At 37.8% G+C, this 25,312-nt stretch overlaps 2 protein-coding genes and 2 long non-coding RNA genes across 4 annotated transcripts; all 4 read right to left on the bottom strand.

The window, feature by feature from the left end:
* Positions 1–17,141: 17,141 nt before the first annotated feature.
* On the bottom strand, positions 17,142–18,710 carry LOC146930646 (uncharacterized). Its single transcript, XR_015008352.1, has 2 exons — positions 18,493–18,710; positions 17,142–17,418 (listed from the first exon to the last, which is right to left on the bottom strand). It is a non-coding gene; the product is annotated as an uncharacterized LOC146930646 (long non-coding RNA).
* Positions 18,711–18,844: 134 nt separating this feature from the next.
* On the bottom strand, positions 18,845–19,756 carry LOC146930645 (uncharacterized). Its single transcript, XM_085708312.1, has one exon. The coding sequence runs from the start codon at positions 19,505–19,507 to the stop codon at positions 18,866–18,868; it is 642 nt and encodes a 213-aa protein (XP_085564438.1). The 5' UTR covers positions 19,508–19,756; the 3' UTR covers positions 18,845–18,865.
* Positions 19,757–22,448: 2,692 nt separating this feature from the next.
* LOC146930644 (uncharacterized) lies at positions 22,449–23,003 on the bottom strand. Its single transcript, XM_085707582.1, has 2 exons — positions 22,863–23,003; positions 22,449–22,685 (listed from the first exon to the last, which is right to left on the bottom strand). The coding sequence occupies exons 1-2, from the start codon at positions 23,001–23,003 to the stop codon at positions 22,449–22,451; spliced, it is 378 nt and encodes a 125-aa protein (XP_085563708.1).
* Positions 23,004–23,507: 504 nt separating this feature from the next.
* LOC146930643 (uncharacterized) lies at positions 23,508–25,089 on the bottom strand. Its single transcript, XR_015008351.1, has 2 exons — positions 24,859–25,089; positions 23,508–23,784 (listed from the first exon to the last, which is right to left on the bottom strand). It is a non-coding gene; the product is annotated as an uncharacterized LOC146930643 (long non-coding RNA).
* Positions 25,090–25,312: the final 223 nt, after the last annotated feature.

Genomic DNA, 25,312 nt, shown 5'->3' with positions numbered 1-25,312 from the left:
AACAACAAGAAGTTGCGGTGAAACTAGATCTTCGATCTCATTTTATTCGTTTGAAGGTGCGGTGGCCAGAACATAAGAGAGTAGGCGGCGAGGCGGTGACATCATATCACAGTTTCACGTTCTTCGTCCGCTTTGTTTTAGTTTTGTTTTATTAGATTTTTGTTTTTTCTGAATAAAATTGCGTTAAAATAAAATAAAATAAAAACAAGAGAGTGACGGTCTTTCAAATTGGCAGATGAAAATAAATGGGTTACAGAAATTGGTAGAGCTAGATGAAAACAAAACAACCAATAAAGCTATATGAAAATTGCAGATGACAGTTTTGTTACATAGTGTGGATCCACATGGCAGATGACAGTTTAGAAAGATGGGTTAGAGAAAAATAATAGAATAAGGGGATCCACGTGTTTTGTTTTTTAATCATAACCATCTAAAGTTAATCTAAGGGTTAATAATTATTCTCATCATTCTCAGATACATAATGCATTCTCATATATATATATATATATATATATATATATATATATATATATATATATATATATATATATATATAATATTTGCCACTCAAAAAAAAACTTCATCCATTTCATATTGACTTGAGTTATTTGAAATTGGTGTTTAATATATTAAAAACCTAAAATAAAAAATAACATGTAAGTACAACAAGTAAAATGTTTCATACTAAATTAAAATATTTTCCATCCAAAAAGCAAGTTTAAAATGAAAATATGCTTTAAAAAGTATAATAAATTTTATTGGTTTCTTGACCAATAAATTTTTTTATTGTCTTAAATGCACTTTTGATCATCTTATTTTCAAAAATAAATTAAAGTTTTGGACCCTTTAATTAAAAAAAACTTGATTTATTTATCCCGATATTTAATATTTTTTCTAAATTTGTGTCCATCATCTCATTATTAGGTCATTTTTTATTCAGTTATGTTATTTGCACATATTTTTTTAGACAAAAATACGACACAACCGTATTTATACAATTTTTTCCCTTTCATTTCCTTCTTCCATGTGAATCTTCCCCCTCTCTTTTTCTATCTCCGCCTCCGCCGACCACCACCTCTACTCTCTCTCTCTCTTTCTCGGCCATCGTCTGTCCCTCTCTCTCGCCGACGTTTCTCTCTACTTACCGTACCCTCCCTCATCTGCCAACAACACTGTACTCCTCAATCACAGGCCAACACCACCATTGTCCTCATCCTTTCTCCACCACATTGTCCTCACCATAACACTACCATCATCACTCACCACCACCACCCTTCCAAATCTGAAAAGCAACCCCACCACATATGCTTCTTCTCTGATCCAACCCACCACATCACCACCATAGAAAAGATTAGGTAGTGGTGATGGACGATTCGTATCCACTTGAATCTTCTTCTCCGTTCACACACGACAATGACCACACACCACCACCTCAACCTTCTCCGTTAAGAGCACCATTGCCATCCTTGTCCTTCGCCGGTGTGTGTACGTGTGTGTGTGTGTGTGTGTGTGTGTGTGTGAGAGAGTGTGTCACGATGACAGAAGAGGGAAGATGGCGATGTTAAAAGATTTATAGCTAAAAAGACAACTTTATCCTTGCATTTTAGTTGTTAGTACGAATTCGCCATCGTGTTGTATTTGTGTCAAAAAATTTGTGTTTGTTTAACATTTCTTTTTTTTATTATGTGTCGATGACGTATCTATTTATCATATGGAAGCATTTATTAGGACACGCTGAATCTCATGCTAACAAAAATTTGTCTAATATGCATTGTCACCCATAAATGAATATGTCAAATTATAAAAAATAAAAAAATGAAACAAAAATGAGATGAGAGACTAAAATTTTGAAAAAAAAAGGGTTAAATATGAGGAACAAAAACCTGATTTTTAAAATAGGATGACCAAAATTTCATTTTTTTTTGAAATAAGGGGACCGAAAAAGTGTATTTAAGCTTATTATTATTATTATTATTATTATTATTATTATTAATATTATTATTATTATTATTATTATTATTATTATTATTATTATTATTATTATTATTATTATTATTATTATTATTATTATTATTATTATTATTATTAAAAGGCCTCTAGTTTTTTTGGTTAATGATTTTTTAAACTCTGTTTTATGTTTGAAAGTGTTGGCATGGGATCTTGGTTACAGGTCTATCATCATGGAATCTGACTCTCAGACAGCTTTGGATCGTATTGTTGATACTAAACAAAGGGATTTTCATCCTCATGCAACTTTGCTTTCTCTCATTAGGAAGCTTTCTTCTCTTCCATGGGTGGTCTCATTTAGTCATACTTTGAGAGAAGGGAACGAATATGCTGACTGGTTGGCTAAATTTGGTGCAACTAATTGATAGGCGTTTGGCAAGTGCACCAAATACTATCGAAGTAGTAAAATATCGATCCCACGAGGACTGTTTTTAATCTCAATAATTCAACTACGTTGTATTTTAGGATGTGTAAAAGTTGTTTTAATTTGCCACTAGGCAGTAGATTGGTTTGATTGCATAAAAGTAATTGCTGAAAATAAAATTGGTTTTTAAGAATAAAAGAGAGGTGAGTTTAGGTCTTTCGAATCATCGATGTTCCCCTAATTGTTATGTTGCACCTATTCGTATGAATGATCTTCTAATCTCACGATAGTTAACAAAATAGTCCTAATCAATCCCTTGAGTTAGAACCCTCTTCTCAAACTACAGCCCCCAATCCCTTAGGTGGTCTAATAATCTTTGAAGGTTTAAAGCACGTTAACCTAATATCACTAATAAACGATTATCCATTCCTAGACTAACCATGTTTATTAGAACAATTCAATAGGTCTAAGTTGAAAGCTATGGTCAGTAGTCATTCGTTCTCACAAAATCATATTTATATTTGATCAGGATATAAAAAGCATTAAGAACACTTGAATTGAATAAAAACTAGAATATCATTCACAATAAATAGAGTTTCACAACATAATATCTCAATTAGGGTTACAACGAATCATCTCAGACCTAACCTCTAATGGATTTAGCTACTCATAATAGTGTTTACAAATAACATAATCATTAGAGGTAATAAAACATACACAAAGTGGTTGAAGGATGAAGAAATCGTCCTCCGGGTCTTCCTTGCAGTTGCAAAATCGCACTTTGCTCTCTAGAATTCGTAACCCTTGTTTTTGGAATAAACTTCAGCATAAATAGGCACAGAATATCGCCCAAATCGTGTCACGTTTTAAGTAAATCGTGACATGTTTTCACCTTGTAGAGCAAGAAAACAAATTAGGGTTTCTCCAAATCGTGCCACGTTTTCAAATGTCGAACCAAACCTTTCTGAAGCTTCTCAAATCGTGTCACGTTGCATCCAAATCGTGACACGTTTTCATTCTTTGCTTTTTCTTCAGTTTTTCTGCTCTTTTGCTGCATAAGTCTCCTTGTGAACTCCATTTTTGTGCTAAAATACATCTAAAATTACGTAATGACAAGATGTCATCACAACCCCAAACTTAAACCATTCCTTGTCCTCAAGGAATTTACTTGCAAAGCTGACAATCGACAGTAAAATAACAATTACCTGATCAAGCAGTAGTACCCAAAAGTTCAACACCTTACTAGCTAAAGATGAGCTAGTTTGACTTGTACGGATCCACCAATTCACAACTCCACGCAACTAATTGAAAAGGGTTCATACACAGTCGACATGCAATCTACATATTACCATACGCTTGAAAAGTTTATAAACGTCAATCAAAATCAATGTCAATGCACGCTTTGAGGTCTTTAAGGGTTATAACGGGGCTTAGGTGAAGGTGGGATAATATTTGGATAAGTAGGCTACACAAAATTTGAGTTAGGCACTCATACGTAAATTAAAGCACAAAATTCAATCCTTCATTCATTCACCTTATAGAACAACAATTAATGCAAAGGTACTAGAGAATATTTATAACATTAGGGACAATCGAGTTTGAAGTTACTCGGATATTCAAAGTTTGGTCCCTTTTTCATCATTCATTTTCATTCATTTTTTTTTCTTTTTTTTTTTCATACACCAATTTTTGAGTATATTTTTGCATTTTGCATGACAATTCTTTTTCTTTTTGTTCTCTTATTCTCTAGTTCTCTTATTCTCTAGTACCCCCACCCCAAACTTAATTGGTTGCAAATTCCAATAGCAACCCCAAACTTAATTATTAGCAACATTCTACAATGCCTAACTCAGAAAAGCAATAAGGGACAAGTCCTAAAAGTCTCTAAGTTTTTAATGTAGTTTGTCACCGAACAACAAGTTCTAATCCTACCGGCTCAAAGTGGCTAAGAAGAGGATAAAACATAACAATTATAATCAGGGTAGGCTTCAAAAGGCTCACAGGACCAAGCACTTTTGCCTCAGTGTGCTAATGACAAAGATCAATCAACAGTAGAGAAACAATGCAAGTTCTAGAAATGTAAATGCATGGAATATTCTAATATATATGTAAATTGAAAAACAAAATTTGGCAATGAACCTTATGGCTGAGATTTCTGGGAGTTGTGACTACCTATCTTTACTGCCGTACACTTCGCCTTTGAAAACCAAGTCACTCCTCCTTTTGAACTTTTGGAATACCACTTGAACAAACATTTGTTACTAAAGTGGAAAAAGTCAAGTAAACAAGCAAATTCATCAATAATAAACAAGTGCAGGAATAATTACATAAACGGGGGGTGAAACCGAGTTAAACTTAACCAAAAGCAAATAAAATTGTTCGAACATAATAGTTAAAGTTACAAAACCAAAGTGCTGAAATAAAAACAGAAAAATAATAAAAGGTGGGCCATCAGTAGCCCACTCAATCCTGCATCTGGTCCTCAGGAATCCAAGTGTTGGGGTTCTCCTCCTCATAGGTGTCTTCCCCAAAGTGATATTTAGACTGGGAGCCATCAGCAGCAAATTCAGCTCTGATCTCCTGCTCTCTAGCCTGAGCTCGACCTCTGGTGACATCAAAGTAATGGTCCATAGCCTCCTCGGACCCATCAAAACTCTCAAAAGAGCCTGTCATCTTCCTTCTGTTGAGGCAGACCGCCTCAGTGAACTCCTGACCAAACCTCGGACGGTTACAGTACTCCTGATCTGACACCTCATTCATCCAGTTGGCATGGCCGAACATGTAGTGCAGCATCATATAGGATGAATGGGTGCATAGGTACCCAGCTGACTGCTCCCTTCTCCATGAACAAACTGAGGTGGAGGTGGCTGTGCCTGGGGCTGTGGCTGTGGTTGTGGCTGTGGCTGCCCTTCTGCTGCCATAAGATCCTGCATGCGCTCCTGGTAGTCCTTCATAAACCCCTCCATGTATGTGTCGGTAATAGGCTTCATCATTGGAGCATCCAAATCATTGGCAAAAAGATCACAGTCGGCTTCCTCACAAAGCCAGCAAATAAGGCTTAGATGAGGCAAAGCCTTCTTGTTACCTGTAGCAATATCAGCAATATTATTGGCGATCAACTCACCAACATTAATAGGAGCACCATCCTTAATAGCCGCGATCGTGTGGACTCGCACCAATAGATTTTCAGAAGAACATGAGGTGCCCTCTAGTGTTTGCACCACAAATGATGCCCAAGCTTTAGAGACCGGCTTGAAGTCAGACTTCAACAGCATCCGCTTCCCTCCTTTCCAAGTAGCCCCCTCTACACACATCTGCAATAGCAATTCTTCCCAAGCTTCATCATTCCAATTACCACAAGTTTCCCTTCTCCTCTTCACATCACATTGCTCCGGTGGAACAATCTTCAGAAAGTTATTGATTGCCTCAGGTGAGAAGTCAATGTCTTTCCCACATACATAAGACCCATACCTTCTCCCGGAGAACCGAGCATTAGCATAAAACTCGAGGGCCAATGTCTTGTTAGCTTGCTCGAAAATCATCCCATTTAAACCATGCCAATCCCAAGCAGTTAGGGCTTGCTCAAACTCAGGATTCTTCAACAATTTTGGGAGCAAGAAGGCCCTTTCTAGAATCACTCTGTAATGCTTGATATCTTTGAAGCGGTCACGGGCTTGTGAGTTTAAAAAGCGGTGGTTCACGGATGGTGGTGGTGGTTCATTGGTAGACTTAGGTTTGACCGGTTTCTTTCTAGGGTTGTCGGTTTTGGATTTCTTGGTGGCTTTTTGGGTGGATGCTTGGCCCTTGTTGCGTGTCTCGACCATGGTTATGGTTAGGGTTTGGATTGAAGGTTAGGTTTGTGGAAAGTGAATATTATGGTTAGGGTTAGGGTGGAGATGATGGAGATGATGGATTTGGGTTGTTTGTGGTTGATGATGAAGGTTTATGGTGATGGTTTGGTGGTTGGAAGATGAAAAGATCAAGATTTGTGGTAGAAAAGGGTTAGAAATTTGTAGGTTAGGGTTCTGGGAAAATTTTGGCAAAGTTTGGCTACTTTTGGAAGTGAATGGAATGAAAATCGTGTTGGTTATATTTATAGGCTGGGAAAATCGTGTCACGTTTGGCCAAAAACGTGTCACGATTGGGTTTTGTAACGGTCAGAATTTGAAAACCACCAAAATCGTGTCACGTTTGGGTAAAACGTGTCACGATTGCCCATTTTTGAAAAATTTCTTGCCCAGAAATCGTGTCACGTTTTGGCCAACGTGTCAAGATTTCCAATTGTCGAAATGCACCACTTTTGAGACTTAGAAAAAATTTTGGGTGGTAAAATCGTGTCACGATTTCAGTATCGTGTCACGTTTTAAGCAATGTCGAATGACACCCAATTTTAACTTAGAAAAATTCTGAAGAGCTTCAGAGGGCAGGCAAATCGTGTCACGTTTTGCCCAAAACGTGTCACGATTTGCACAGTACTGGTCATGAAATTTTTTTTCTTCATCTGTCTGTTTCAGCTAAAATCTTTTTGTATTTTTGAATATTTGAAAACAATAAAAAGAAATAAGAAATACTACCTGAAATCTAAATGTGGGTTGCCTCCCACCAAGCGCTTCTTTACCGTCACTAGCTTGACTTCTGATGACCCCTAAGGATCATTCAATATAAGTCCTACCCTTGCTTTCGGTAGGTCGCTCTTGTTTTTTACCATGCTTCCTCAGCTCCATTGCTTCATCAGTAGAAGTGTTCCTTACCAACCTCTTATCATAATACCTTCTAGCTCTCTCTATTGTGTCTGAGAAGATGGAAAGCATACACCATTGATAGGTCGCAGGCCCATTATGCATTCCAAAGGGCATTTTTCTGTAAGCAAATATACCAAATTGACCATTGGAAGTAGACTTTTCTTTTCCTTTATTCAAAGTTCCCGATCCCCCATACTTGTCATCCAGTATTTCTTCAGGTGGTGGTGGTTGCATCTGTTCTTTACTTGCTTCAAATGGCTTGACACAATCATTCACCTCAAGATCTTCATCAGGCTCACAACTCTCTATAGAATTTACAATTGCTCTTTCAAGAGGTTGTGGTGGTTGAGGTTCATGAGAGTTGTCTTCTACTATTTCTTCAACAACATCAATTCGGTAACACTTGGGATTTTCCTCTTGGTGTTTCATTGCTTCAAAGATATTGAACACTGCTTGCTCGTTATGGAACCTCAACATTAGCTCTCCCATCTCAACATCAATTAAGGCACGACCCGTTGCAAGGAAGGGTCTTCCTAAAATTAGTGGCATATCTTCATCTTTAGCCATATCCAAGATCACAAAGTCTGCTGGAAATACAAGATCATTCACCTTCACTAACACATCTTCAAGCACACCAAAAGGATAAGAGATTGACCGATCAGCTAAAGTAATGGTCATTCTTGTTGGCTTTGGCTCTTCACATCCAAGCTTCTTCATCATTGAAAGGGGCATCAAGTTGATACTTGCCCCTAAATCACATAAAGCTCTTCCGACGTTTACCGGTCCAATAGAACAAGGGATAGTAAAAGCACCAGGATCTTTTAGTTTAGGTGGTAGCTTCTTTTGGAGAATGGCGCTACAATTCTCGGAAAGAGAAATGTTTTCATCGTCTTTAGGCTTTCTTCTTCCTGTTAGCAAGTCTTTCATGAACTTGGCATACAAAGGCATTTGATCAAGAGCTTCACCAGGGGCGACAGCACCCCCCAGCTAGCCTGGGCTAGTGCCCGGGCTCTGCTTCTACCTTGTTTGCAGTTTCATAGTTATGGTACAAGGTTATGGTTTAACTGCTGGCTATAGAAAGGGCAAAGTGTAAGTATCTTTCAAGGTTATGGTATAGAAAGGGCAAAGTGTAAGTATCTTTCAAGGTTATGGTTTAACTGAATCCTCTGGAATTGGAGCTTCTACTGAGTATTTGGAAGAGAGTCGTAAGTATGGTACGGCGGGGTTAGTGTCTGCTTCCACGGAGGCTATGATTGTTTACATCGTGTATGTTTCTTTAAACTCTCTTTTTACTCATATTAATTATTTATTTAATTTTTAAACTTTTTTTATCTTTCTTAATCTCTAATCTGTGCTGTTCTTATTGTTATTGCTGATTTTTTGTACTGTGATTTTTTATTCATGCTGATCAAGATTGGATTCTGTTTACTGGGTTTTGTTTAATTCTCAAATGGGTTATTAAATTTCAAACCTTTTTGGATTTTTCTTTGATCTAATGTATTTTTGTTTTAGACTGTGATTTTTTTCTATAGGAAGAGTATTGGTTTTCTTTGATCTTTTGGTAGAAAATGTTTCTGTTTTTTCAAGAATGGTTCTGAATTGTTGATGAGTGATGGCATAGAATCCCTTTTGGTGTGTTTGGCTTGTTTTGCATTTTGTTTGGTTCTAATTGGAACCATCCTCTGCCACAAAAAACACACTTCCAAATTTGTTTCCCTTTATTTGATTTTTATATTTGATTTGGATTAATATTGGTGAGAAAAATAAGTCAATTGAAATTATGCCATTTAAGGACTCTTTGTGTACTTACTGTGTTTACATTTAGATTTCTCACAAAGATCACATATTTGGGAATGTGCTGATTTTTAATTGTTAAAGTATTGATGATTCGCAATTTTACACTAAATCATCAAGAAAGTGTGAATATTGGCTGCTATAGTTATCATTGTACACTCGATGAAGAATAGCAATGAGCTGGGGAACCGATTTAGAGAAGATCAATCCAATCTAACTGTGTTAGCTTTTGGACCTTCTTACCAGGTATTATTTAGTTTTGTTGTCTTAAATGAAATAATTAGAGAGGAAGTTGAAAACTAACTGGTTTGGAAAAGATAATAGAGTCTCGTCGTAGATGAATATGATTTGTGTGGACTGTGGAGAACATGTATAGAAGTAGCATAAGGTGGTTAGACCGAATGGAATATAGTCCAATAATCCGAGGTAAAATTTGTGATAAAATTTTCGCCCAGGCTCTATATAAATCCTGGCTTCGCCACTGAGCTTCACTGAAAGGAATATTCACCTGAAGTTGTGAGATAAGTTGCATGAACTTCTTGAATTGTCCTTCCTCCTTCTTTTTCTTCTTCTCTAGATGAGGGTAGGGAAGCTTCACATATGATGGAATAATTTGTGGCTTATCTCTATGTTTTAAGATTTGGCTCTTTGACTTCCTCAAGATTGAGTCTTCATCTATCAATTTCTCACTTTTATCTCCCTCTATTTTTTTCTTCTTTTCATTTTCAACTACTCCTTGATCATTCTCTTTTTCAACTACACCATTTTCAATTTCTTTTTTCAACTTCGTCATCTTCTTCCACCTCTACTACTACTTCATCAACTTTCTTTGGAGCTTTTGGAACTAAAGGTGTCAAAACCTTTTTGCTCCTCAATTCTATAGCATTACAAGACTCGTTCTTAGGATTTTCTTTAGTATTACCTGAGAATCCGCCTTTGTTCTGATCAGCCAATTGCTTAGCTAATTGCCCAAGTTGAGTTTCAAGCATCTTCCTGGAGGCTTCGTTGTTCTTTCTTTCAGCCTCTTGACTCTTCTTCATCTCCTCAAAGTTGCCTTGAGTCATCTTCATAAAGTTCATCATAGTTTCCTCAAGAGCTGAAGGCTTTCTTTGTTGTTGTGGAGGAGTAAGCATTTGAGAGTTCAAAGCATTGTTATTTGAGTAGCTCAAGTTGGGATGCTTGTTGATGCCCGGAGTGTAGTATTGATTTTGCCTTTGATAGCCTCCCATGTAGTTGGCCTCCTCACTAGATCCTTCGGGAACACATTCACCATTAGGATGTTCTTCACCACATAAGTCGCACTTGATTGCAGCCACTTGTTGTTGCTTATGAGCCAAAGTAAACCCTTGAAACTCCTTAGTTAGAGCTTCGATTTGCTTGTTCATGGCTGCTTGATTAGCTAGAATTGTTGTTTGTTCACTCACCCCAAACACTCCTCTTTCTTTTTCGCTTCAGCCCGATACTCATTTCCAGCCATGTTTTCTATTAGAGATTGGACTTCATGATCGGTTTTGCTCTTCAGACTACCTCCCGCGGAAGCATCTAAGAACATTCTAGTGTTTGGTGTCACCCCCTCAGTGAAAATTTGGAGGTATTGTTTCTCGGTGAACTCGTGGTTTGGACATCTTTTAAGAAGCAAGTTGAATCGCTCCCAAGTTTCATATAGTGATTCATTCTCCCCTTGCTTGAAGTTAGAGATCTCCATCTTCTTTTCCCAATACTTAGACATAGGGAAATATTTCTCGAGGAACTTAAGCTCTAGCTCCTCCCAAGTTTGAACAGTCCCATTGGGTATTGTTAACAACCAATCCTTCGCTCTTCCCGTCAAGGTGAAAGGAAACAGCCTTAGTTTCTTTTGTGCATCGGTCACAGTGGTTGGTTGTACACAAAACTCACATGTTTCAGCAAAGCAGCTTAAGTGTTCATGTGGGCTCATGGTTTCGGTGCCATCGAATTGTCTGTCTCTCAAACCGTTGAGAACAGTAGTCTTGATGTCAAAAGCAACTGGGTTAGCTGGTTGAAAAGTGTGGGTCAGTTGACCACGATGAGTGGCTAACCCATAGTCTCCTAGCTTTGGTCTTGGTGCAGGTTCTCCCATGATAGCAGATCTAGGAGAAGAGATTGTTTCAGATTCAGTAAAGATTGGCTCCGGTATCTATTCTCGAACACCCGGTGGAACGGAATGAGACAACCTTTGCAACCGGACAGCTTTCCGAAGTGCTCTAGCAGTTCTTTCAATTTCCGGATCGTACTCTAAGTCGTCAGAGCTCTGTTTACCTCGCATAAACAGCAAAATACCTTAGTAGCGCTGCACGATAAAGAGTAATCAAATGAATACTGAAACAGAAAATTTTAAAATAAAAACAGAAATTTAAATTGCAGAAATCCTAAATTATAACGTAATTGCCTTGTTGAAATAAATCAACAGTCCCCGGCAACGGCGCGAAAAACTTGATAGGCGTTTGGAAAGTGCACCAAATACTATCGAAGTAGTAAAATATCGATCCCACGAGGACTGTTTTTAATCTCAATAATTCAACTACGTTGTATTTTAGGATGTGTAAAAGTTGTTTTAATTTGCCACTAGACACTAGATTGGTTTGATTGCATAAAAGTAATTGCTGAAAATAAAATTGGTTTTTAAGAATAAAAGAGAGGTGAGTTTAGGTCTTTCGAATCATCGATGTTCCCCTAATTGTTATGTTGCACCTATTCGTATGAATGAGCTTCTAATCTCACGATAGTTAACAAAATAGTCCTAATCAATCCCTTGAGTTGGAACCCTCTTCTCAAACTACAGCCCCTAATCCCTTAGGTGGTCTAATAATCTTTGAAGGTTTAAAGCACGTTAACCTAATATCACTAATAAACGATTATCCATTCCTAGACTAACCATGTTTATTAGAACAATTCAATAGGTCTAAGTCGAAAGCTATGGTTAGTAGTCATTCGTTCTCACAAAATTATATTTATATTTGATCAGGATATAAAAAGCATTAAGAACACTTGAATTGAATAAAAACTAGAATATCATTCACAATAAATAGAGTTTCACAACATAATATCTCAATTAGGGTTACAACGAATCATCTCAGACCTAACCTCTAATGGATTTAGCTACTCATAATAGTGTTTACAAATAACATAATCATTAGAGGTAATAAAACATACACAAAGTGGTTGAAGGATGAAGAAATCGTCCTCCGGGTCTTCCTTGCAGTTGCAAAATCGCACTTTGCTCTCTAGAATTCGTAACCCTTGTTTTTGGAATAGACTTCAGCATAAATAGGCACAGAATATCGCCCAAATCGTGTCACGTTTTAAGTAAATCGTGATACGTTTTCACCTTGTAGAGCAAGAAAACAAATTAGGGTTTCTCCAAATCGTGGCACGTTTTACCAATCGTGCCACGTTTTCAAATGTCGAACCAAACCTTTCTGAAGCTTCTCAAATCGTGTCACGTTGCATCCAAATCGTGACACGTTTTCATTCTTTGCTTTTTCTTCAGTTTTTCTGCTCTTTTGCTGCATAAGTCTCCTTGTGAACTCCATTTTTGTGCTAAAATACATCTAAAATTACGTAATGACAAGATGTCATCACTAATACCGACTCCTTAAAGATGTGGACTTCTCCTCCTCCTCAATTGGACATCATCATGCTTACGGATACCTCTGGGGTATTTAGGCAGCGGATTGGCTAGTTTGTTTTTCTTGTCTTTTAATTTCCTCTTCATCAAAAAAAAAATGTTTGAAAGTGTTGGACCGACCCGTATTTTTTTAAGGATATCATATATGTTTATATATATCTCGTTCTTACTTGTTATCTTCTATAACCTATACACATTTGAAACACTAGTGCATAAAAGGGATTTAACATCAATATTTTTGGACCATGAACATTAGTATTTTGATGTCAAAATACCATTTATCTTTATATTGGCGATCACATTAAAAATATTTCGTATTTTGTATAATTTTAGAATAAATAATTTGTTTATTTCATTTTAAAATGTATTATTTATTTTTATTTATGTAATTTCAACAATATTATTTTGCCGGCCTACTATTTTTAGAATAAATATTATTAAATTATGCGAACATATTATTTGCGATGAAAGTTAGTATATAGATAAACATTTTTTAAAAATATATGCATTACCTTAAAAATGTTTTTTACACTGAAGTATCATTTCCTTAAAAAAAAAATGAAGTATCATTTTTCATGTTAATAGTTCGGATTCGAGACCCTTTAAAAAAAATTGGATTAGAGACAAAAAGCTACAAATGAAAATGTAGGATTCTTTCTTTATTTTTTATTTTGTAAGAAGAATAAAACCATAGCCTCCCTTATTATTTGTTATAATTGTGTAATGTAATATTTGAAAATTTGTTTTCTATGTCTTGGAATTACAACACACTCGGAATATAACTTGGTATCTCAAGTTTACAACGGTCATTTAATACATGTGCATCAATCATTTGTGTTAAACTCGATGGTTTCAAAATCTGACTGCTCCAAAATGGCTAGAGAATGACATGAGAAAATCTAACATTTTTTTTGCTTGCTATTGGCAACACATGACATTCTCGTCATTTGGTAACAAACCAAATGACGTGTTGTTAGATATCACTCACTGTTTATAATACTAAATAAGTGATTTAATATTATTCTTAACGTTATGAGAATCTACATGGTCACACATATAAGAACAAATATACGGGAGAATAAATAAATGGATGAGATTCATTTATAATTTGGTCAATTGTAAGGTACACACAGTGTGTGTAAGTGAATCACAATGCGGTACGACTTACGTAACTGAAATCTAGTGGATTGTAAGGTATTATGTGTGCAAGTGGTTCTATAAACGAAACACTTGGCTAAATTGTTTTAATGCACTTCTAAAACAAAGTTACTAAACCCTTGCCGCACTAGGATTCTTGAACCCACATTCTCTCTCCTTTCGATCAATTAGCAACTAGCATTGTTGATGGAAGAGTTAGGTTCATGTGGACTGAATAGATGAATTGTCAATCATGGAGTGCTCTTGCTCATTTCCTACGAAGGTTCTGCACTTCAAGAGGTAATATATCAATCCCTGGTCATAATTATTCGTAACGATACGTAGAAAGAAAAAATCTTAATTTTTATCCGATATGGTTAATCCGTTTTGAATGATACTTCCCAGTTTGGTGGGAAAGATGTATACCATGTAAAAGGTTTTCCTGTCAAAGATGAATGAACCAGTGGAGTTTGCGGAAATCATTATTATTTCACTCATAAGACTACATAGTGAGTCTTATGATCGATTTTCCATCTTCCAGAAAAAAAAGGTAGCAAAATCATGACCTTTATAAGATCTGGTCAAGGACACTATTCTATGCACCCACTCAGAATAAGACTTCTTATACACATGCTTATTCATGAGTTTCAACGGTATCCAAAAATACTTCTTGATAGCATCGTATGTCTATGAGGTTGAGATCCGCGCGATAACCGCTTCCATGAGATCTTTCCTCGGTTTTAGTAGGTTGACGTCACACATTTTCTAGGGATTTTTGAAAATCTTGTTGGTTCTAAACTTGAGGTGAAGAGTTCCCCCTGTTTCTTTCTTGGTTTATTTCAACAATGTTTTTCATATGAGTCCTAGTACCATCAAAACATTATACTGGCAAGGTGGATTCATAATCATGTTTGCTCGACGACATAATCACTAGTTGTTCTTGGTAAATATGAACCCACTCAGGATAGAACAAGTACATCCGAACCTAACAAGATTGTTGTTGGATTAGTCAATCCAAGTGGGAAATATCCTCATTGTTATTGATTCAAGTAACCAACAACTGGTATATGCGATCATGCTACCAGTATACCAATTTGTCTCAGTGCTTCAAATCGCCTCCTTGTCGTATGTACTTATCCAAATTGAAGATTAACCCGATTAAATGCATCATTCACCATTGGTTTTCCTTAGGGTTACCCTTGGCAAAAGAATTAGTCATGGAATTCAAAGGAATGGATAATGCTTATTGTTTTTTTATTTATTAAAAAAACTCAGTATTCGGCCCAAGAACCGACTAATTTGAGAGGTCCTATCCAACCGTCCATTTATGGAGGGTTAGTTTAAAGATAGAGCATAGCTCTATAAGGACTTAACCCACCATAATTGACACCAGGGGAATGTAGTATGAGACCTTCAGATGAGCACACTCCAAGTTCCCAATCCAACACCGCTAGGCCAACCCCAAGAGGGTTGGTTCCTATTGTATATGACTCGATTGAACCTAACATTGCCACGATCGACTGAATTTGGATCGCAACACTTGACTGACATTGGTTCCCTTGTATTCCATGAATAATGGATGTGACAAATTCGTCACCGGAATGGGATCGTTTGGCCTCCAATTCCCTGAAATGTTAAACCTTAATTTGAACTAGGTGTTTAACGATGTTAGCAAGTTGTCTCGTATCCCCATATCAATATGTTGCCATATAAATTATTTTAGTAATAACCACTGGTTGTTTATCTGGATCAACCTAAGCATTTCCAGAATGAATAGGAAGAGCCACTGATTTTGGCATTCACAGATTTGTAGTGAAACATTATGTTTATGTTGAAGATGGTCGTTGATCCATGTTCAGGGGCGATGCTATGTATGAGTATGTGGTAGCTTTGGCTACCCCAAAGTATATTTTTTATTTGAATAAGTTAGTACATTTGATAATTAGTGTTGTTTTTGGATTCCCAAACTCTTGTATTTCGGTTTTCCAAATTCTATTTTCTACCGAAGTTGTTACAAGGTTGAGTCACGACCAGGTCGCTCTCTTTAAGACGTTTCGTGGCACTGCCCAAAATTGTGCAAGACAGACTATCAACCATGCCGCCTCCAGGATAAAACAAGTCCAGCTACAACTGTGCGGTTAACTACTGCACTGTAGAAAACCGTTCGATAATTACACCTTCGATATGTGATAAGTGTTTAAAAGTGATATATTTCATATAGGAGTTTAGGCATTTTAGTGACTTGTTTTGCAAGATTCTCTATGGAAAACTCCAATTATTGTGTAAATATGTCATTTATGCTTTTGAGCCTTATTCTACCCTTTTTGTGCAGGAAAATACAAGCAAGGAGCAAGAAACGTCAAAGTTCAATGTCCTACGCTATTAGCGTGTCCTACGCTATTAGCGTGAGAAGAAATGGCCAAGGTCAGAGAGATACGCCATTAGCGTACCTGGGGCGTAGGTTTTGGAGAACTCTTGAAGAGTACGCTAATAGCGTATTCTGAGCTATTAGCGTACAAGCTCCAGAGAGCTACGCTATTGGCGCACCTGGAGCGTAGCTAGTCAAGAAGAACTACGCTATTGGCGTAATATACGCTATTAGCGTAAATACTCTAGAGAGCTACGCTATTGGCGTGGCTGGAGCGTAGCAGCAGGGCAAGGCCAACGTGGCACTCTCCTATTGGCCAGAAAATAGGCCGCCTTACCACGCTATTAGCGTGAGTTGCGCTATTAGCGCAGGTGTAAAAATGCAGGCCCATTTAAATAGCATTCTTCCCTCTCTCTAATATATTGACTATTCCATTGAAACATTTTATACATTTTCTAGAGAGAGGTTAGAGCTATTTCATAGAGAGAAACACAAAGCAAGTGATTAAGGAGTAGATTCAACCCTAGATTCATTGAGACATCAAGGATCTTGGCATGGAATCTTCATCTTTCCTTCCTTCCTTGCATTAGTTTACATGTCTATATGTAACTATCACCTTCTTTGTAGTATTGAGGTAACTATCAAGCTATTATGTAATCTTTTGATCTTTTAATATATAAGGTTCTAGCTTAATGATTCAATATTGTTGTTATTCTTGCTTTTAATGCTTTCAAAGAGATTCAAGATGATTTGGACACAAACCCTTGAATCTAGAACTAGAATAACAATCTATCTTATGTTATATCACTCTTGACAAGTTTGTAAACCTTTGATAATTACTTTTAATCAAGCTTTTAATGCTTTCGGATACTTAATCAGGCTGGACACGGTCGATTAAGTCATCCGATCGACTTTGTTATCGTTTAAGGAATTTGGACACGAATGTTTAAACGCTAACTTGGAAATAACGATGTCGCTTTGTGTAACACCCCGTTTTCCCAACTTAAAAATTTCATTAAAATTATCAGAGTTCATCAACATAACGGAGCATCACATACATCAATACCTCATTTAACAACAATATAATAATGGGAAAATACTATTTATTTAAGCAACCTGTCTTTATAAAATTCAATAATCAAATGCAGCGGAAATTTAGTTCGCAACGTCACATAAAATCTTGGCATATAAGGCCACAACTTGACATCTCAAATAGTCTTCATAAAATGTTCAACATTTATTAAACAAAATACGTAACAAGGAAAACAATCATCAGACACCCCCATCCCGTTACGTATCAGAGCATCCTAGACGACACGAAGTGAGGAGTCTACTCACGAACACAGCTAGTCTTTATTACCTGCACATTACCCACGGTCGAGGCAACATATACGCAGAAGGGGTGAGATTTCACATTCATTAAAAACAATTAATAATTCATAAAAGATAACCAACAACATATATCTAACATTAATATCATCATTTAGCCATCATTTAACGAGGTTAAGTAATCCACAACTTCATAGTTATTCGAAGGTAACATATTCATCTTAATTCACTCCATTTACATCATTATAAATAATGGGACAGCAACAACAGCATCAAAATGGCAACATCATCACAATATTCATCATTCATTTTTAGTTATGATGACTCTACAATGCAACAACAACATCAACAACAACTTAGACAACAACAACATGCATGTGGTACCACCAGGGCATTAAGCCCCCATCGCTAAGGTCATATTTGGACCGTCGGGCATTAAGCCCCCATCGCTAAGGTCATAAAAACCTGTCAGGCATTAAGCCCCCATCGCCGACTATGCAACAACTCGACTCTAAATGCAACAATCTCATTTTTAATGTTAATTTAATTAGCAATTGATCCACATCAGTTCATTACATCAAAACAGCATCACTGGAACATCGTGTTTAGCAACATCATCTATAATATAAACATCAGGAACTAATTCATCAAAGATACGGGCGAAAGGACACAATTTCGCACAACATCAGGTCTGTACTGCACTAACTCGCAGTTGCGAGCTAAACAACTCGCAGTGGCGAGTTCAACGGGGCAACTCGCAGTTGCGTACAACATTGCTCGCAGTGGCGAGCTAAAAGGGTTACTCGCAGGTGCGAGTAGGAACGCTCGCAGTTGCGAGCGATGACAGAACAGGGTTCTGTCGGAGCTCTGCAACACATCTCAGCACTCGAATTCTCACTACCCAGCCCTCTAATTCATCACCAATCAGCATCTAAACGTGTTCTATGACTAATTAACATCTGTCTACATCAAACTACATCAAAATTCACCTAATTCTTCCACTTTTAATGATTTTTTGACCTAATCCCAATCCCTTAAACCTACAACAATTGATCACTTCTATGAATTAAAACTTGTTAATAATGAGAGTTAGTCTCACCCTTACCTTAGATTATGATTCTGAAATCCAACAGCCGCGTTCTTCGTTCTTTAGGGTTCTCTCTGGTTTTCTCTTCTTTCTCTCTTCTTTCCTCTGTTGTACGCGTTCTAATTTTCTCTCCCAATTACAGACTTTTATTCTTTCCCTAATTGCTCTTCTCACCACAACTTACTCTTTCCCCTAGTAATTTAATTATTTCTACTAATAACAATATTTCTCCCCCACTTAAGAAAATACTTATATTATTAACATATCTTCTACCAATATATATATATACATATATATAATAATTCACATAATATTCTAAATAAAAGCCATAAATCACTTAAATATTAATTATGAAAAAGTGGGCGTTACAACTCTCCCCCACTTAGAATATTTACGTCCTCGTAAACGTACCTTGTTCAAACAACTCTGGGTAAGATTCCCGCATCTTACTCTCCAACTCCCAAGTCAAACTTTCACCGGCTGCTCCTTCCCAAACAACCTTCACAAGAGGTATCTCCTTGCCTCTAAGCCTCTTCACTTCTCTATCCTCTATTCTCACCGGTAGGGTCTCGATTGTAAGGTTATCCCTTACCTGCACATCATCTCTTGGAATCACATGGGATGGATCCGGCACATACTTCCGAAGTTGCGATACATGAAACACATCATGCAAGTTCGAAAGATGTGGTGGCAAACCCACCCTATAAGCAACCATTCCGACCCTTTCTGAAATCTGATACGGGCCAATAAACCTCGGAGTCAACTTCTTTGACTTCAATGCACGTCCAACACCCGTCACCGGAGTGACTCTCAAAAACACATGGTCTCCTTCTTGAAACTCAAGATCCTTCCTGCGCTTATCATGATAACTTTTCTGTCTATCCTGTGATTCTTTCATCTTTTCTCTGATTAACTTCACCTTCTCAGTAGTCTGTTGGACAATCTCTGGTCCCAATACCACACTCTCACCGGATTCAAACCAACACAACGGAGTTCTGCATCTCCGACCATACAATGCTTCGAAGGGTGCCATTCCAATACTAGCGTGGTAACTGTTGTTGTACGTGAATTCTATCAGGGGTAGATAACTATCCCAAGTTCCACCTTGCTCAAGCACACAAACTCTCAACAAATCTTCCAGCGACTGAATTGTCCTTTCCGATTGTCCATCCGTCTGCGGGTGGTATGCTGAACTTAACTTCAAATTAGTGCCCAAGGCCTCATGCAAACTCTTCCAGAACCTCGATGTAAACCTCGGATCTCTATCCGACACAATGCTTGATGGGACACCATGTAACTTCACGACATCTCTAACATAAATCTCTGCTAGCTGGGACACAGGAAAAGTAATATTAATCAGAATGAAATGAGCCGACTTCGTCAATCTATCTACGATCACCCAAATTGCATCATTCCCTTTGTTGGTATTCGGCAAACTCGTCACAAAATCCATGGATATACTATCCCATTTCCATTCCGGAATCTCTAGCGGTGTCAATAACCCAGCAGGTTTCTGATGCTCAACTTTTGACTTCTGACAGGTCAAACATGCATACACAAATTGTGCCACGTCGCGCTTCAAACCTGACCACCAAAACATTTTCTTCAAATCTTGATACCTTTTAGCAGCTCCTGGATGAATACTCAAACTGCTTCTATGGCCTTCTTCAAGGATCATCTTCTTCATCTCATCATTATCAGGAATACAAATTCTTCCTCGAAATCTCAACACTCCTTGGCCATCAACCTTAAAGTCACTGTCTACAGCAGGATCGGTTGCGACCATTAAATCCACCAACTTCACATCTACTTTCTGCGCCTCTCTGATACTATCCAGAAATTCATTGTTGATCTTTAACATCCCCAATTTCACACTCCTTGGCGACATCTCGCAAACCAAACTCAAGTCTCTGAACTGTTCAAGCAATTCCATCTCTTTAACCATCAGTGCCGACAAGTGTAAAGTCTTCCTACTCAAGGCATCTGCAACAACATTAGCTTTACCCGGATGATAATTCAAACTAAAGTCATAATCTTTCAACAATTCGAGCCACCTTCGCTGTCTCATATTCAATTCCTTCTGATCAAACAAATACTTCAAGCTCTTGTGATCACTAAACACCTCAAATCTCGAACCATACAAGTAATGTCTCCAAATCTTAAGTGCAAATACAACTGCAGCTAATTCAAGGTCATGAGTAGGGTAGTTTCGTTCATGAGTCCTCAACTGTCTTGATGCATACGCAACCACCCTACCATCTTGCATAAGTACACCTCCCAAACCCAACTTGGACGCATCACAATACACTACAAAAGGTTCATCAGGTTTCGGCAAGATCAAAATCGGAGCCGTCGTCAAATGCCTCTTCAATTCGTTAAAACTGTTCTCGCAATGAATATCCCACACAAAGGTTTTACCTTTACACGTCAACTGCGTTAACGGAAGTGCTAACTTAGAAAATCCTTCAATAAATCGTCGGTAGTAACCCGCTAAACCCAAAAAGCTTCTAATCTCTGTAACTGACTTCGGAGTCTCCCATTGTGATACCGCTTCAACTTTAGATGGATCAACTGCAATACCACTACCAGAAACAACATGGCCAAGAAAACTTACTTCCTTCAACCAGAACTCGCACTTAGACAATTTAGCATACAACTTCTTTTCTTTCAGCACTTGCAAGACAATCTTCAAATGCTCAGCATGTTCTTCCTCCGTCTTAGAATAAATCAGAATATCATCAATGAACACAACCACGAAGCGATCCAAAAATGCATGAAAAATGCGATTCATATACTCCATAAATACACCAGGTGCATTACTAACACCAAAAGGCATCACCTTATATTCATAATGTCCATATCGCGTCCTAAAAGCCGTCTTCTGCATATCTTCATCTCTTACTTTAATCTGGTGATAACCCGACCTCAAGTCAATCTTGCTGAACACACGTGCACCCACTAACTGATCCATCAAGTCATCAATTCTTGGAAGTGGATATCTATTCTTTATAGTTACTTTGTTCAACTGTCGATAATCAATACACAACCTCATACTACCATCTTTCTTCTTAACCAGTAACACTGGAGCTCCCCAAGGTGAAACACTTGGTCTAATAAACTTCTTGTCGAGTAGATCTTCGAACTGTTTCTTCAACTCAGCCAGCTCAGAAGCTGACATACGGTAAGGTGCCATAGACACAGGCTTCGTTCCTGGAACAAGATCAATAGAAAATTCAACTTCTCTTTCCGGTGGCACATCAGAAATTTCATCAGGAAAAACTTCAGGGAAATCGCACACTACTTGTAATTTATCGATCACTGCTTGATTCTCCAAAGATAAGGATGCCATCAAAGAAAACATTAGGATTCCATCGCGTTCTAGCTGCTTCAGCTGCTTAGTAGACAAAAACTCCGCGCCACTTTCCTCTTCAGCAGAAGAGAAACGCACCGACTTACTAAAACAATTAATGAGAACATGGTTGTACTCTAACCAGTTCATACCAAGAATCACATCCATTCCACTCAAAGGTAGACATACTAAATCAATCTCAAAATCACGATCAAACATAGACAGGGGACAACGTAAACAGACGAGAGAAGTGGTCACCGAACCCTTAGCTGGAGTTTCGACAACCATTTCTCCATTCATATCAGACATAGCAAGGCCCATCTTAGAAACACAATCAAATGCAACAAAACAATGTGTAGCACCAGTATCAATAATAGCAACTAAAGGAGTATCATTAATGTAGCAAGTACCTCTGATCAAACGATCCTCATTCTCAGTTTGAGTACCAGTCAAAGCAAAAACCTTACCCCTAGCCGGGGCCTTCTTCGGTTCAGTACACTGAGCAGAAATATGTCCTTTCCCACCGCAATTGAAACAAATAGTGTCATCGTGCTTGCATTCTGCAACTGTATGCCCTTTGACACCACAACGGTAGCACCCTCTCGTCTCAGTAGCACCACAAGCATTACTCTTGTGACCCCTTTCCTCCACATTTGTAACAAACAATCTCAGCAAGAGTCTCATTCTTCTTAGGCTTCCTCTCATCATTCACCTTATGCTTACCCTTATCAGCTGGAGTACTATAAGGCTTCCCACGATTCTGTTGCTGCTTACCCCTTCTCTCACTCATAATCTTATAATGAGCCTTTGAATCATCTTCATAGGTTCTGCACCTGCTCACCAACGCAGAAAAGTCACGGATCTGTTGGTAACCAATGGCTCGCTTAATATCAGGACGCAAACCATTCTCAAACTTGATACATTTAGAAAACTCAGCATTGTCTCCAGTATAGTGTGGATAGAACTGAGCCAGCTCCACAAACTTTGCCGCATACTCTGTCACCGACATGTTTCCTTGCTTCAGCTCAAGGAACTCGACCTCTTTCCTTCCACGAACATCTTCAGGAAAATATCTGTTTAGGAACTCTCCCTTAAACACAGCCCAAATAATAGCCGCACCACCTTGCTCTAATTCAGGTAAAAGACTCACCCACCAGTCATCAGCCTCCTCAGATAGCATATGCGTACCAAAACGCACCTTCTGATCATCAGTACATTGCATAACCCTGAACACCCTCTCAATCTCCTTGAGCCATGCCTGTGTACCTTCCTTTGAAAGTGGGAGGATGATTTCTCAGAAAAGCCTCCAACATCCTTACATCAGCATTAACACCAACACCAGCATTTGGTTGTTGTCCTACAGCTTGGGCTACAGCTTCCAAAGCAGCAGCAATCGCAGCATCATTTCTTCCAGCCATTCTAGTCCTCTTATAACAGATAAGGTTTGCAGCCTCCAGATCTACTCTTCTTTACTGCACAACACACAACGTTTAGAATAACATAATAATGGTATTCCAATTGCTAAAATAACACAACTTGACTCACTACTTGGCCGGACGGACCGACCTGCTCTGATACCAATTGTAACACCCCGTTTTCCCAACTTAAAAATTTCATTAAAATTATCAGAGTTCATCAACATAACGGAGCATCACATACATCAATACCTCATTTAACAACAATATAATAATGGGAAAATACTATTTATTTAAGCAACCTGTCTTTATAAAATTCAATAATCAAATGCAGCGGAAATTTAGTTCGCAACGTCACATAAAATCTTGGCATATAAGGCCACAACTTGACATCTCAAATAGTCTTCATAAAATGTTCAACATTTATTAAACAAAATACGTAACAAGGAAAACAATCATCAGACACCCCCATCCCGTTACGTATCAGAGCATCCTAGACGACACGAAGTGAGGAGTCTACTCACGAACACAGCTAGTCTTTATTACCTGCACATTACCCACGGTCGAGGCAACATATACGCAGAAGGGGTGAGATTTCACATTCATTAAAAACAATTAATAATTCATAAAAGATAACCAACAGCATATATCTAACATTAATATCATCATTTAGCCATCATTTAACGAGGTTAAGTAATCCACAACTTCATAGTTATTCGAAGGTAACATATTCATCTTAATTCACTCCATTTACATCATTATAAATAATGGGACAGCAACAACAGCATCAAAATGGCAACATCATCACAATATTCATCATTCATTTTTAGTTATGATGACTCTACAATGCAACAACAACATCAACAACAACTTAGACAACAACAACATGCATGTGGTACCACCAGGGCATTAAGCCCCCATCGCTAAGGTCATATTTGGACCGTCGGGCATTAAGCCCCCATCGCTAAGGTCATAAAAACCTGTCAGGCATTAAGCCCCCATCGCCGACTATGCAACAACTCGACTCTAAATGCAACAATCTCATTTTTAATGTTAATTTAATTAGCAATTGATCCACATCAGTTCATTACATCAAAACAGCATCACTGGAACATCGTGTTTAGCAACATCATCTATAATATAAACATCAGGAACTAATTCATCAAAGATACGGGCGAAAGGACACAATTTCGCACAACATCAGGTCTGTACTGCACTAACTCGCAGTTGCGAGCTAAACAACTCGCAGTGGCGAGTTCAACGGGGCAACTCGCAGTTGCGTACAACATTGCTCGCAGTGGCGAGCTAAAAGGGTTACTCGCAGGTGCGAGTAGGAACGCTCGCAGTTGCGAGCGATGACAGAACAGGGTTCTGTCGGAGCTCTGCAACACATCTCAGCACTCAAATTCTCACTACCCAGCCCTCTAATTCATCACCAATCAGCATCTAAACGTGTTCTATGACTAATTAACATCTGTCTACATCAAACTACATCAAAATTCACCTAATTCTTCCACTTTTAATGATTTTTTGACCTAATCCCAATCCCTTAAACCTACAACAATTGATCACTTCTATGAATTAAAACTTGTTAATAATGAGAGTTAGTCTCACCCTTACCTTAGATTATGATTCTGAAATCCAACAGCCGCGTTCTTCGTTCTTTAGGGTTCTCTCTGGTTTTCTCTTCTTTCTCTCTTCTTTCCTCTGTTGTACGCGTTCTAATTTTCTCTCCCAATTACAGACTTTTATTCTTTCCCTAATTGCTCTTCTCACCACAACTTACTCTTTCCCCTAGTAATTTAATTATTTCTACTAATAACAATATTTCTCCCCCACTTAAGAAAATACTTATATTATTAACATATCTTCTACCAATATATATATATATACATATATATAATAATTCACATAATATTCTAAATAAAAGCCATAAATCACTTAAATATTAATTATGAAAAAGTGGGCGTTACACTTTGGACACGAAGGATATTGTAGAAATGATTGTAATAATATTGGTTATAAAGCTAGAGTCTGTTAATCGATCGAGAGATTGCTGCTGTTATGCTTGCTC

This window comes from Medicago sativa, chromosome 4, assembly GCF_051527215.1.
Source record: "Medicago sativa cultivar Bolivia chromosome 4, Bolivia_mono, whole genome shotgun sequence".
NCBI lineage: Eukaryota > Viridiplantae > Streptophyta > Magnoliopsida > Fabales > Fabaceae > Medicago > Medicago sativa.
This window is presented reverse-complemented; position numbering and strand designations above follow the sequence as displayed.

Coding starts and splice junctions, on each gene's coding strand:
- LOC146930645 (XM_085708312.1), bottom strand. CDS start 19,507: ATGGCACCCTTCGAAGCATTGTATGGTCGGAGATGCAGAACTCCGTTG.
- LOC146930644 (XM_085707582.1), bottom strand. CDS start 23,003: ATGCTATCTGAGGAGGCTGATGACTGGTGGGTGAGTCTTTTACCTGAA. Junction 22,686..22,862: donor ATGTTCGTGGAAGGAAAGAG/GTCGAGTTCCTT, acceptor GGTTACCAACAG/ATCCGTGACTTTTCTGCGTT.